This window comes from Chlamydomonas reinhardtii, chromosome 14 (assembly GCF_000002595.2).
Source record: "Chlamydomonas reinhardtii strain CC-503 cw92 mt+ chromosome 14, whole genome shotgun sequence".
Classification (NCBI taxonomy): Eukaryota; Viridiplantae; Chlorophyta; class Chlorophyceae; order Chlamydomonadales; family Chlamydomonadaceae; genus Chlamydomonas; species Chlamydomonas reinhardtii.
Genome location: NC_057017.1, coordinates 471,605 through 484,027, shown reverse-complemented (window position 1 = coordinate 484,027; position 12,423 = coordinate 471,605). Strand labels below are relative to the sequence as shown.

At 63.4% G+C, this 12,423-nt stretch overlaps 3 protein-coding genes across 4 annotated transcripts; 2 read left to right on the top strand and 1 right to left on the bottom strand.

Moving 5' to 3' along the window:
• CHLRE_14g611200v5 (uncharacterized protein) lies at positions 1 to 2,888 on the bottom strand. The gene is made up of 6 exons (XM_043069988.1): positions 2,630 to 2,888; positions 2,246 to 2,325; positions 1,928 to 2,017; positions 1,661 to 1,747; positions 764 to 940; positions 1 to 491 (listed from the first exon to the last, which is right to left on the bottom strand). Exons 1-6 carry the CDS (start codon positions 2,760 to 2,762, stop codon positions 438 to 440), a joined length of 621 nt encoding a protein of 206 aa, XP_042916661.1. The 5' UTR covers positions 2,763 to 2,888; the 3' UTR covers positions 1 to 437.
• Positions 2,889 to 3,036: 148 nt separating this feature from the next.
• On the top strand, positions 3,037 to 5,656 carry CHLRE_14g611150v5 (uncharacterized protein). The gene is made up of 9 exons (XM_043069987.1): positions 3,037 to 3,213; positions 3,302 to 3,344; positions 3,425 to 3,518; positions 3,583 to 3,702; positions 3,902 to 3,967; positions 4,110 to 4,221; positions 4,441 to 4,587; positions 4,763 to 4,885; positions 5,038 to 5,656. The coding sequence occupies exons 1-9, from the start codon at positions 3,168 to 3,170 to the stop codon at positions 5,082 to 5,084; spliced, it is 798 nt and encodes a 265-aa protein (XP_042916660.1). The 5' UTR covers positions 3,037 to 3,167; the 3' UTR covers positions 5,085 to 5,656.
• Positions 5,657 to 5,806: 150 nt separating this feature from the next.
• Positions 5,807 to 12,422, top strand: CHLRE_14g611100v5 (uncharacterized protein). Of its 2 annotated transcripts, XM_043069985.1 has the most exons (15): positions 5,807 to 6,036; positions 6,150 to 6,276; positions 6,641 to 6,788; positions 7,074 to 7,170; positions 7,509 to 7,614; positions 7,761 to 7,882; positions 8,258 to 8,341; positions 8,856 to 8,930; positions 9,390 to 9,443; positions 9,809 to 9,933; positions 10,255 to 10,384; positions 10,476 to 10,508; positions 10,708 to 10,779; positions 11,167 to 11,263; positions 11,519 to 12,422. In XM_043069985.1, the coding sequence occupies exons 2-15, from the start codon at positions 6,156 to 6,158 to the stop codon at positions 11,692 to 11,694; spliced, it is 1,440 nt and encodes a 479-aa protein (XP_042916659.1). In that variant the 5' UTR covers positions 5,807 to 6,036; positions 6,150 to 6,155; the 3' UTR covers positions 11,695 to 12,422. The 2 variants fall into 2 exon arrangements, with proteins under 2 accessions (XP_042916659.1, XP_042916658.1); XM_043069986.1 differs by lacking the exon at positions 10,476 to 10,508.
• Position 12,423: the final 1 nt, after the last annotated feature.

The window sequence follows — 12,423 nt, the reverse complement described above, 5'->3', positions numbered from 1 at the left end:
CACATTTTGCACTTACAGCATGCAAGTTTTGTGGCGCTGAGTTATCAAGCACCCCGGGAGCACGACGGTTTCCCGTCTCGTCACGACCAATGACTCATCAAGCGTGCAGGATATTAAAACTATGAGTACCGTATGTGGTGACCTCTAGTGACCTCATTGTTCGCACGTACTCCGTAGCACGCTCCACGCAAGGACTTATCCAGTCATCCTGCTTGCACTCTCACAACATTGCCTCCTTCCCGCACTCCCCAAAACTCGGTGCGTTGGTACCAAATGAGGTATTGACAGTCAGATACGCAAGGTCAGGCCATAGCTCACAAAACAGACGGCTTAGTCACTAGCACCGCCACACGACCACGGAGCTCCACAAAACTGACAACATAATCACTAGCACCGCCACGCGCTGCGACAGGACAGGCAGACAGGCAGACGGGCCCTTAGATCGATTTGCAGATGTACTGCACGATGGTCTCCGGCGGCGTCTCCGTATACTGCGGGCAGGACAAGAAAGCAGGGCACACATAGACGCAAGCAATGAGGACGTGCACAGCACGGGGCCGGCAAACTGCGTCATCGCCCGGTACGTGCCTTACTACGACGCGCATAAGTAGAGCCCGTAACCACTTGCTACTCCAGCCCCGCTCCTCATCGCCAAGCCCTCGATACAAGCGCGCCAACCCCAACCCCGACCCCGCCCAGCTCGAACAACCCTGCAGCGCCCACAATCTCCGCACCCTCCGCGCCCACGCGCCGCACGGCCCACCTGCAGGTACTCGACTATTTTCCGCAGGTTCGCGTCCACGTCCAGCCCCAGCAGCGAGGGGCGGCTGACCACCGCCGCGCCCACGTCCGCCACGCCGATGCTGGTCATGTAGTCCCAGAAGGGGCCCAGCCGGTCAGACACCGAGTAGCTCAGCACCGGCGGGTGGCCGCTCACAATCTGCGAGGGGGGTTGGTTACATTCATGATTAGTCAAGGAAGTGGTAGACGGTAGACCATCTTGGGGAACATCAAGCGTTACCGAGGATGTCGACCAGCGCCCGGCTCCAGCTCGACGGGGGAGCAACGTACTGCACCCCATGGTCAGGTGGATGCGCTTTTGCGACTGAGCAGCGCATGTGCGCGTGACATCCGGCGCATTGGGCCCAGTAAGGCGCAGCATCAAAGTAAACGCAACGCACGGCATCCCGATACAGTGCGCGCACGCACAGCCTTTGGTATCGCAATGCCGGTCTAGTGCATTGCCTCATTGCATGTCAACACGTGCCTGCCGCCCCCATCTTCCATAGCACCTCCCTTCCCCGTCCTCCCTCCCTTCCCCCCCCCACCCGCCTCCCCCTCCTTTCCCTCCTCTCCCTCCTTCCCCCTCGTCCCCCCTCCTTTCCCTCCTTTCCCTCCTGCCTCCTCTCTCCTGCCTCCTGCCTCCTCCCTCGCCCAGCACGTGCCCACGTACGCGTGGCATTCGGCAAACGTGCCCATTAAGTCGCAGCATACAGGCCGCCGCAGCGCACGGCAGACTGACACAGGCTGCAATGGCACTTTCCGTCTGGCCTCGTGGCATGTCAACACCTGCACGCCGCCCGCGTCGTACGCCGTCCCCCCCTCTCCTCTCTCCTCCCTCCTCCGCCCTCCCCGGTCCCTGCTCCCTCCTCTCCCGCACCTTGACCACGTCGCCCACGCTGACGCCCTTCTCGAGCAGGAAGTCGATCACGGGCTTCATGTCCGCATCCACATCCAGCTTGCGAGCCTGCGGGGCGGGGGCAGGAAAGCAAGGCGTGCGAAATGAGGTTGTCCGCGTGCGCAATGCACGAGAGCAGCTTGGTGCGAACGATGGGTTCCCTCAAGGCAGTTGCAAGCAAAAACACCAGCCCCAGATCGTGAGCTCGGATTGCGCCTGCCGGGAAGCAACACGCCATACGGTACTCACGCTGGCGTTCTTGGTGCGGCGGCCGTCGCCGTACGATAGGAACAGGGAGTCGGGGTTCATGGCAATGTCCAGCACACGCGCCACCTCGGCCTGAGGGAGCCGGCATGCATGGAGTGAGGCAGGCGGTCAGCGTTTGTGAACCAGAGGGAACAGAAGCACAGGGTATACCATACTGCGGCATGGCTTCATGGTTGATGGAGCTCAGGTACAGTTCACAGTCGCACAGGCAATGGGAGCTGTATAGGAGCTAGGGGAAGTGACGGCAGGATGAAGACCCGGTAACCTGATTTGTAAGACATTACCCAGTCGGCAAGTCACCTGGTTTGTGAAGCCAATTGTTTTGAGGTAGGAGGCGCCGTTGAGGTAGGCCGGGTCCACGGTGGGCTTGCCAGCCAGGCCTGTCCAGTCAGCGCGCACAGCGTCAGCGGGCGTGTCACTGACATGGGTCACTGTCAGGTATGTCATTTACGTGCTCTATTGCAAACTGTCATACATGTGATGTGGCATATGATAAGGGACTGGCAGCTTCGTGCGGGTGCGGAGCGATACGCGGGCCCGTTGGAACGCGCCAGCAAGGCAATAAAGCCTTCCTCCGCCAAGAGCCTTCCCGTCCCGAACCCTAGTTGGGCTGGCGCTGTCTACAACCGCGCCCACAAACCCAATCAATACTAGCAAACGCAGCCGGGTCTCCAGCACACCTACCCTGGCGAAGCTGGCCCAGAGCATCCTTAACCCCGGCCTTGCTCCCCGCGCTGCTGCTGGCGCGGACCAGCACCGCCACGCGTCGACAGCGTGGGCCAGCCACCAAGCGGCGGGCCACCCCGGAGCGAGCCATATGGCCTTGTAATAGCATTGTGTCTATATATGAGAAGCTGCAAGGGCTAGGCGGGCTCGAGCAAGAATGGAGATGGTCGCAGCGGTGAAGTGTTTGCACTTGGGCTGGGTCCTTGAATGCAGTTTTTAAGCCCGGGGACAAAGCAGTGCTAAATTAACCTCGCAGTAATGCAGGCCGCCGCGGGGAGCACTTCTAGCCCGGGAATGGGAGACATTTTCGGTTGCCCTCCATGCAACGCCCCGGCAAAGCTTCCTTTGGAGCCAACTTAACCATAGCAACGAGGTTTAGCAGGGCTTAGACAACAACCACCTCACCCAAACCTGCTTTCTGCTTTCTGCGAAACCTGCTTTGGCGGGGCACCCAGTTTTTTGCCCCTGAGGGGCCCTTTCTTGACACCTAGCAAAGATGGCATTGTCTAGGACATCCAAGCTGCTTCAATACATCAACTTCCGTGAGTTTAGCGCGCCAAAGGATGCGGGGGCCTGGCAGCACGCCTCCCTGCCAGCATATTGACCGACTGCTGTGCCTGGCGAATGCAGGCATGCGGGTAACGCTTGTGGACAGCCGGCAGATTGTTGGCAGGTGAGTTCGACGCAGAGATCGGCAGCGACCCGGCGAGTGCAGAACCTCACCGCGCCCTTTCCTCCCGCGTTACCGAGCAGGTTCATGGCGTTTGACCGGCATATGAACCTGGTTCTTGGAGATTCGGAGGAGTTCCGCCGCCTGCCGCCCAAGAAGGGCAAGTCGGAAGAGGAGGTGAGCGAAAATGCACGAATCGCATGCAGCGTGTTCCCTGATCTTTCCATTCATGTCTTTACAGCGGGAGGAGCGCCGCGTGCTGGGCCTGGTGCTGCTGCGCGGAGAGGAGATTGTGTCGCTGACCATCGAAGGGCCTCCGCCGAATGAGGACATGCGCACGGAGCGGAATCAGGGACCCGGAGTAAGCGGCGGGGCAGTGCGGAGGAGGGCGGGGGCCGGGCTGGCGAAGCGGGGGGCACGGTGAAAGGTTGGGGTCGGGGTCGGGATCGGCAGCGTGGCTGGGACAACCGCGGCAGGGTACAAAGAACACGCTGTGCCGTCCATGCCTTTCCCCACACTTAGCTCGATGTGTATGCTTGCTGCTCATGTTGCTGTTGCAGGGCCCAGGCATTGGGAGAGCAGTGGGCCGCGGTATGCCCGCGGCTGCGCCTGGTCAGGCGCCGGCGGTAAGCTGGCCAGTGGTTGGTCGGGACTCGGTATGTGCAAAGCGAAGGGAACGCCGGTGAACAAAGGGTGATGCAGAATCTTTAGGCAAAACCACTGTGTTGCTGAGCAGTGTGCGCGCTCGTGCTGTCTGCCTGGTTGCAGGGCCTGGCTGGTCCCGCGCGCGGAGTGGGCGGCCCGGCTCCAGGCATGATGATGCCCCGCCCGCAGATGACTGCGCCGCCGATGCCCCGCCCCGGCATGCCGCCCCCAGGGAGTGAGTAGCTTTGAATGGGCAATGGACAGGCTATGGGGATGAGGGGCAGAGAGAGCGTCAGGAGGGCGGGCCCCTAGGTCAAACGGAGCCATGCAAGCCGGTGCGGGCTCTTGCCCCAGTTCTGCAGTACGCCAAGAGCCAAGAAAGCGTTCCTGTCTCTGACAAAGCCATGCTCTTTTCCTGATACAACATGCCACTGTGTCGCTGTCCTGTATGCAGTGCCCCCGCCGGGTATGCCCCCGGGTATGCCCCCGGGCATGCCCCCGCCAGGCATGCCGCCGCCGCGCCCCGGCATGATGCCTCCTCCGGGCATGATGCCCCCGCCGGGCATGCCGCCGCCGCGGCCGGGCATGCCGCCCCCGGGAAGTGAGTACGGCGGGTTCTGCCTTAAGGAAGAGCTGTCTCTAGGCGGGCGCATTGGTACAGCAGAGGAAGGCCCAGAGGCAGTGGTTTCCTAACATCGACTCGCATCGGAGCTCTCGCCTTCTGCCTGTGTGATGATTGCTGACCCCATACGCTCCCTGTGACGCCCTTCTTACAGTGCCTCCGGGGATGCCGCCCCCGGGCATGCCGCCCCCGGGTATGCCCCCTGGCATGCCTCCTCCGGGCATGCCGCCGCCACGCCCGGGCATGATGCCCCCGCCTGGCATGCCGCCTCCGGGAAGTGAGTGCTGACGTGGCTCCTCAAGGGGCGTGCCAATCTCGTTTTGCGCTCAATGCCAGCGTCATTAAATGCTTGTGTCTTGCTCTTCTTGCTGTACCGCTTGCGTGTAACCAACGCGGCGTCACCCCTTGCTCTGTGTTTTCCCCAAACAGTGCCTCCGCCAGGCATGCCCCCGGGCATGCGGCCGCCGGGGCAGTAAGCTGCGGAGGGCAGCATGATGGGCGTCAGGAGCAGTGGCAGCAGCTTGACACGGTGTGCTGTGTCGGCTGAGGCAGCCGGAGCTGCTGCCTGACTTTGTGTTCGGGGGTTGTGGGTGAGATTGTTTTCTCGTGGATGAATGCGGACGTGTACGACTGGCGTGCGACCGGGAGCGGCATGGTTTGTGCGCTGCTCCCGTCTGCAGAGCTGCACGTGAGCTTGGTGCGCGTCATGCTTGCACGTGCAGATACCTGTTGGGAAGGGCGGTTGACGGACGCACGGACGGCCGGGCACTAGCCCGGGTGGCGGAGGCCCGGGTGGCGGAGTTTGCGGGTTTGCTCCTTGCGACTGGCGCGGGGCGATTCACAGCTCTGCAACGCGTGTGATTGGAACGTGTCTACGGATTTCGTGTGTGGATTCGGACGCGTCACGTGTAGGAATGAAACCTGGATCAAGTGCTGGTGGAAGGCGCTCCGACCATCATCGTGGGTGTCGGGGACCTGTGGCTGAAGTGACGAAGGTCGCGGTCAGTGGAGCTCGATGGCAAAGGAACATATGTAAGGAAAATCCAAGACCTCGTGATCCAGGTGAAAGCAGCTGAGGATGGTATAAGGGTTCGGTGCGGCACGCAGCGTCGGCAGCCGGGCCCCCGGGCGGGCGTGGAGTCTGGACTGGAGTCTGGACTCTGGAGCACACCCGCAATGCGATAGCTCCTGTCAATGTCGAGAAACTTGAGAGAGCGCCCACATTACAAAACATCTCTGGTTGCACGAAGTCTATTAAATCTGCGGGACAGCTTGTAGCACCAAAGACGCGCGACGTCGAGCATCCTCACTTCGAGACTAACTGCAAGACTCTCGTTGTTTAGCTTTCAACGCTTGCATCATTATGAAAAGATAGAAACACCTGTGCCGGCTCCTCGACTTTGCGGATAGCTCAAAATGCGTCTCAGGGTACGCGCAGAGAGCAGCTCACAAGTTGTGGACATTTTGAGCTTAATGTGCTATACTATATTGCATGTCATGTGAAGGTCACTGATTCGGATGCTTGCGGGTTTTGCATTCAGGTGCAAATGTCGCCGCTGGGCAGCGGCCTGACGGTAGAAGAGACGGTAGACTTGTTCTGCGGGGAGGGTGAACAAATTCTGCAGTGGATCGGCTACGCGGCGTGCTCACGATTAGCGTACAAGCGAGGTGTGGCAGTCGGGGGAGCAGGGAGCGGCACGCGCGGGGTGTCACGCACGAGAATCAGTCTAGAGGGTGCAAGACGCGTGCGGGTTGACGGGGAGTGAGCTATACAGGACGCGGCATGGGCCTTCCGGCTGCGAACGCAAGGTCTGGGCTGTTGCAAGCAGAGCCACTGAGGGCGGTGCAGCACGGATTCCATCCCAGCCAGACCACGCGCCACACCGCGACCCCAGCCCGCAGTCTCAATCAAGCCGCTGTGTGATACTGGGCTTCATACACCAGAGAGCCTGCTCCCTGATGGATGCACGGCGGGTCCACCGGCCCGCTTCCGTCGTGCACTAACAAAACACGCGCACATGCACACGCACAGGCGAGGTGTACGGGCGGTACGTGCCGCAGAGCGTCAACAACAAGGACGGGCAGCCCCTGGATGTGGACATTGTGGTCAACGAGATCTTCAACGACGGCGATGAGCTGTTTGTGGAGTTCAGCAATGGGCCCGTGCCCTACAAAGTCCGGTGAGGGGGGGGAGGTGGCGTTGCTTGTAGGAGGGCAGGGGAGGGGGTAGCCGTTAATGAAGAATGGAGTGATTAAACCACAAGGGCGAGGGGAAGTTTCATTCCAATCACAGGTAAGACGTGACCCAGGGGTGGAACGGCAGCGGGGAGTAACCTTTCGCGTTTATTCGCGGGCACCGCATGCGGGTACCGCAGTCACTTGATAATGGGTATGGTGACGACTGTGGTGGGACCATGGAACAAACCCCTAACCCCCCCCCCCACACACACACACACGCGCCTCAGGTGGGAGGGCCGGCCGCGCACTCCGCCTTTCCGCTGGGGCGACGGCGTGGAGGTGCTGCCGCCGCACGACACCTGGCTGCGCGAGCTGGACCTCAAGGTGGGGGGAGGCGGGAGGAGGGGGGGGGAGGGGGAGTGTGAGGGGGGTGTAGATACCAGCCCAAACACTCCAACCCAAGGGGAAAGGGAAGGGGGAGGGAGGGGGGGAGAGGGAGAGGGAGGAGGGAGAGGGAGGGCGGGGCAATGGCGACGAGATGGAGGCGAAGTGACTCCTGGCACACGGCAAGTGACAAATGGCACAGGCCCAGCGATAAGCCAGTCAACCTCCTTCACACAACACCATCGGGCCGGTCATATACCAGGGTCTGCACGTGTGACCAGTCTAGCCTGTAACCCTGTCCCTCTCCCTCCCTCTCCCGCTGCCTCCCTCCCGGCCAGGCTGAGGGGCTGGGCGCGCTCATCGAGCCGGACCTGCTGCGGGCGGATGCGGCGGTGGCGGAGAAGGACCTGGACAAGGTCAAGGCGCTGCTGGTGCAGTACTCGGGTGAGGGGGGGAGGAGGGGGGAGGAGGGGGACAATAATAGGGGGAAGGGGTGGAGGGTTGAAGGCAGTACACGACAGCATGCCCAACCCACCCAACCCAACTGCACCCAACTTCCCAACCACCTCTCGCCCCCTCGCACCTCTCAGGCGCGGTCCAGATGCTGTTCCTGCTCCAGTCCGCGGATGGCGCCGCCACCTCCACCACCAGCGGCGAGCAGCTGGGCAGCCTGACGCTGCCGCAGTTCCGAGCGGCCATGGCCACTGCCAAGGTGCGGGGGGCGGTAGGGAGGGTCGGGAGGGGTGGGGTTAGGTCATTCGAATCCCAAGTACACCATGGGGGGCAGGGTTGTAAGTACCAGCCCGATCTAAACCAAATCAAGCCAAGGGGGAGAGGGGGTAACGGGGGTTGGCATTGCCAACCACCAAGTCATAAGCCGGGCGCGCGGGAAGGGGGGTGGGGGCTGGCAATGTGGTTATGTGGTGGTGGGGGCTGCGAAGGTGCGCACAGCGTACCAAAGGCCGGGATGGTCCGGAGACAGCATTCAGGCATGCGTGTTTGTTACAGGCCATTTGGCAGGCCACTACACACACTCATGGTATGGCTGACGTCAACACACCCCTCGACGCCCCCTCCTCCTGAGCAGGTGATCACGCCGCGGTTCCCACCCGAGAAGGTTGATGAGATCTTCACGGGTGTGGCAACAGCCGAGACCACACTGGCGCGCAAGGTGGGGCCGGAGGGGGAGCCGACGCGAGGGGAGGAGGCGCGAGGGGAGGAGGCGCGAGAGGAGGAGGCGCGAGGGGAGGAGGCGCGAGGGGAGCCGACCCGAGGGGAGGAGGCGCGAGAGGAGGAGGCGCGAGGGGAGGAGGCGCGAGGGGAGGAGACGCGCGGGCAGGAGGCAGAGACGGGGAGTAGGCTGGAGGGGGCGGCTCGACACCTGCCGTGAGACCGGCCTCGTCCTCACCCCCGTACTCGGCCACCCCCTAAATTGTTCTGTCCCGCTTCCTCCGGCGTGAGCCAACGCCCCCATCCCACCCACCCCCGCCAGTCAGCCATCCAGCTGCTCGCCTTCCTTTCCCTCCACTCTGCAGCCTCATCACCCCACCACTCGGCCACACAGCCCCACAACCCGCCCCATATCCTGCGTCAATTGACTGACCATCGCCCCTCCACCCCTTCGCCCCGTCCCCTTCACCCCGCCCCTTCCTCCCTCCCTCCGCCCCCTCCCTCCGCCCCTGCAGGTGGAGGCCAAGTCGGGCGTGTCCACATTCGACCTGCTGGACTTCATGCTGGCGCTGGTGCACCTGGCGGCGCAGGTAGTGAGGGGGGCAGAGCGGGAGAGAGGGGGAAAGAGGGAGGGGAAGGGAGGGGGGCGTGTGTGTGTGTGTTGGGCTTAATGCTGGCGCTGGTGCACCTGGCGGCGCAGGTGCTGGGGGGCAGAGGGAGGGGGGCATAGCTGTCCATGGAGGATGGAGTGAATGAATTGCAAGTGTGAAATGTATGGGGGAGGACCTACGTTTGGTAAGCTGACAGTGGAGGAGCGCACGGGGGCCATCCCGGCACGTGCGCACAGGACAAGCAAGCGTGTGTGTGTGGTGCTCCCACTCCGCCCCGCGGTGCGCATCACCCCCGCCCCACACGATGACCGCACCCGCCAACCCCACCCCACCCTGCCCCGCCCTTCTGACCCACGCTTCCCCTCTGCCTCCGCCCCCTCTGCCTCCGCCCCCTCTGCCTCCGCCCCCTCTGCCTCCCTCCTCACCTCTGCCCCACAGCGCTACGCAGCTGAGAACCCCAGCCAGGCCGCGTACAACCACCTGTCACTCAAGGTGGGAGGGGTGGGAAGGGGGTGAGGGGGAGGGGGCAAGGAGGAAGGGGGCAGCCAGTTCCTGGGGGCGGGCGTGAAGGCTGGGGATGAGGGTGAAAGGACGGGAGCTTGCACGGCTGGGTTGGGCGGCGTGTGGGAGTCACTGAGAGGACGGGCGCGTGCGCGCACAGGCAGTGCAGGCTTCAACGCATGGCGGCGCGGCGTTTGCCCTGTAGCCGCAATCCGGCAAATCCCGGTTGTTCAGAAGAGGGTGGACCACCCTCCCCTCCTCCTCCCCTTCCTCCTCCCCCTATTTCGTTGGGCTCGGGCAAATAACCCCTCCTCCTCCTCCCCCTCCAACCCAAACTCTCACACGTGTGCCCGCAGGTGACGGCCCTGTTCCGCGAGTGCTTCGCCGCCTCCTCCTTCCCCGAGCTGCAGCGGCGCCTGGAGCGCTTCACGCCCGCCGTCAACAACAGCAACGCCCTACTGCTGCTGCGCAAGGGCCGCAAGTGAGCGAAGGGGAGGGACATGCTGTGGCGTGGCAGGGCGGTTTCGTGTGGGGAGGGTGCCTGTCGCACCTTACCCGTGAGCCCTCCCTCTCTCTCCCCCATCCTTTCCTGCTCTCCGCTTGCCTGCCCGGCCCCGCCTCGCAACCTCCACCTCACCGCCACCCTCTCCCACCCCCTCGATCACCGCCCCCCTCCCTCTCCCACCCCCTCCCTCCCCTCACCTCACCTCCCGTCACCTCCCCCCTTGGGTTGGGTTTGGTTTGGGCTGGTACCTACACCCCCCACCCACCCACCCACCTCCCACCCCCACCCCCCCCACAGGCTGACGGAGCAGACTCTGGACAGCTGCCAGCTGAAGCGCACCCGCGGCGCCTCGGTGCGCGTGGACCTGCGCTGGCTGTGCAACCACCTGGCCAAGTGGGGCATGCTGGGCCGAGACTTCAACCTGCAGGTTAGGGGGGGAGGGAGGGGGAAGGAGGGAGCGGGAGGAGGGGGGCATGTGTGTATGTGTGCGTGTGGGAGAGGGGGGTTGAGTGGCCAAGTGGGGCATGCTGGGCCGAGACTTCAACCTGCAGGTGTGGGGGGAGGGGGCTTGTGCATACCAGCCCAAACTAAACCAAGCCAAGCCAAGCCAAACGGGCGGAGCATAGGGGGAAGCGGGAGGGGAGCGTAGATTGGGGGGAGGAAGGGAGAGACACAACTCGCCTCCTGTCCGGCTGGGCTCGAGCACATAACCCCCACAAACCACGCCCTTCCTCCCCCGCCCCCCTTCAGGAGTTGGCGCTGATCGCTGTGTTCGCCAAGCAGCGCGGCTCCGACCCAGAGACCTTTGCGCTGCACCCGCAGGTGAGGGGGGAGGCAGGCAGGCGGGGGTGAGGGCGGGGGCGGGGGCGGGTGTGTGGGGTGTGGGCGGGGGTGTGGGCGGGGGCGGTAGGGTGTGTGGGGTGTGTGGGAAGCTGGGAGCTGGGCGTGTCGTGCAGCAATGTTGCTCTTCTTGTGCCGGTATAGTTCACTTGGCCTCCTCACTCCCACTGCCACCGCTACTACCAACACCGGTACAGGTTTACACATGCGCGCACACACACACACACACACACACACACACACACACACACACACACACACACACACACACACACACACACACACACACACACACACATGTATACGCACACACGCCTACACCTCTTGACACCCCTTCACAAACCTCCACCCCACCCTCCCCTCCGCCAGCCGCTGGAGTACGACTACGACCAGTTCGAGCGGCTGCTGCTGGGAGCGGCCTGGACCACCTACAACAACAGGCGCAAGGCGGCGCCGGGGCCCGCAGGTGCGTGTCTGGCGGCGGCGACGGCGGCGGCTATGAGTAACACACGTGTCTCGCCGCATGTCGCAGCTGTGTGTTTTGGTGGATAGGAATGGAGATGCGCACATCCTGATTGGCAACATGCAGCTGCTGGCGCCGGACGCCACGCCAATGGCGCAATAAACGCGGGCTCGTTTCATCACCATGCAACGTGCGTGTGCGTAAACCGGTGTCCCGGTGCCCCCTCCTCCTGCTCACGACTCCCGTCCGCCCCCGCAGGCGGCGGCGGCGACGGCGGCGGCGGCGGCGGCTCGGGCGGCTTTGAGGAATTCCTGGGCGACCTGCTGGACGGCGTGTACAAGAAGGCGGGCGTGCTGGTGCCGGCCCAGCAGCACGGCGGCGGCGGCGGCGGCGGGCTGGAGGAGGAGGACAGCGCTGTGCTGGCCGTGCACTAGCAGCGTGTGGAGGCGGGAGGACGCGGGAGGAGGAGGCGTGGGTGCACTAGTGGTGTGGAGGGGGAGGAGGCGGGAGGAGGCGGGGTTGCACTTGTGCGGGGAGAAGAATGGAGGGGGTGGCAGTGCACTAGTGTGTAGGGGGGGAGGCGTGGTGGCGGTGCACTAGTGGTGGGGAGGGGGAGGAGGAGGTGGAGGAGGGGCGTTAGGTGCCCGAGCCCGATTGGGTTTACATCATTCAGTTTGCCCGAAGGGAAAGGCTGAGGGGGCCGCGGGCGCGGGGCTTTTAGTGGGCTCTGTGTGAGGTGATGGGGATGGTTGCTGTGGCGGTGGTGGTGGCAGTGTGAGGTGTTGGGGCGGGTGGAACGCGGCGGCCGCTTGGCTGGGTATGGGAGAGGGTTGGTGGCACCCGCCTGCCTTGCCTCAGGCCAGCTGCGCCCGCTGCGGTGCAGGCCTACCTGCCTACCTGGGCAGTGGTGCTGTGTGGGACTGCTGTGCAGTGGTGCACTGATGTTGAGGCAGCAGCATAGCAACAATCGTTCACGGACGAGGTGTGTGTGTGTGTGTGTGTGTGTGACTGTGTGAAAGCGGCCACGGAAGCCCCACGTGTGTCTTCTTGACGTGCGGCGTCACCGGCATATTGCATCATACGGCTATAGCGCGGACCGCCTACAGTACTTGGCAGTTTGCAATGCTTGTGGCAGTGCAGTCACGAGTCACCCCGTAAACCCC

Coding starts and splice junctions, on each gene's coding strand:
- CHLRE_14g611150v5 (XM_043069987.1), top strand. CDS start 3,168: ATGGCATTGTCTAGGACATCCAAGCTGCTTCAATACATCAACTTCC. Junction 3,345..3,424: donor AGCCGGCAGATTGTTGGCAG/GTGAGTTCGACG, acceptor GTTACCGAGCAG/GTTCATGGCGTTTGACCGGC. Junction 4,886..5,037: donor TGGCATGCCGCCTCCGGGAA/GTGAGTGCTGAC, acceptor TTCCCCAAACAG/TGCCTCCGCCAGGCATGCCC.
- CHLRE_14g611100v5 (XM_043069985.1), top strand. CDS start 6,156: ATGTCGCCGCTGGGCAGCGGCCTGACGGTAGAAGAGACGGTAGACTTG. Junction 8,342..8,855: donor AGACCACACTGGCGCGCAAG/GTGGGGCCGGAG, acceptor CCGCCCCTGCAG/GTGGAGGCCAAGTCGGGCGT. Junction 10,509..10,707: donor GCCGAGACTTCAACCTGCAG/GTGTGGGGGGAG, acceptor GCCCCCCTTCAG/GAGTTGGCGCTGATCGCTGT.
- CHLRE_14g611200v5 (XM_043069988.1), bottom strand. CDS start 2,762: ATGGCTCGCTCCGGGGTGGCCCGCCGCTTGGTGGCTGGCCCACGCTGT. Junction 2,326..2,629: donor TCTGGGCCAGCTTCGCCAGG/GTAGGTGTGCTG, acceptor CTGACTGGACAG/GCCTGGCTGGCAAGCCCACC. Junction 941..1,660: donor GCGTGGGCGACGTGGTCAAG/GTGCGGGAGAGG, acceptor CCCCCCTCGCAG/ATTGTGAGCGGCCACCCGCC.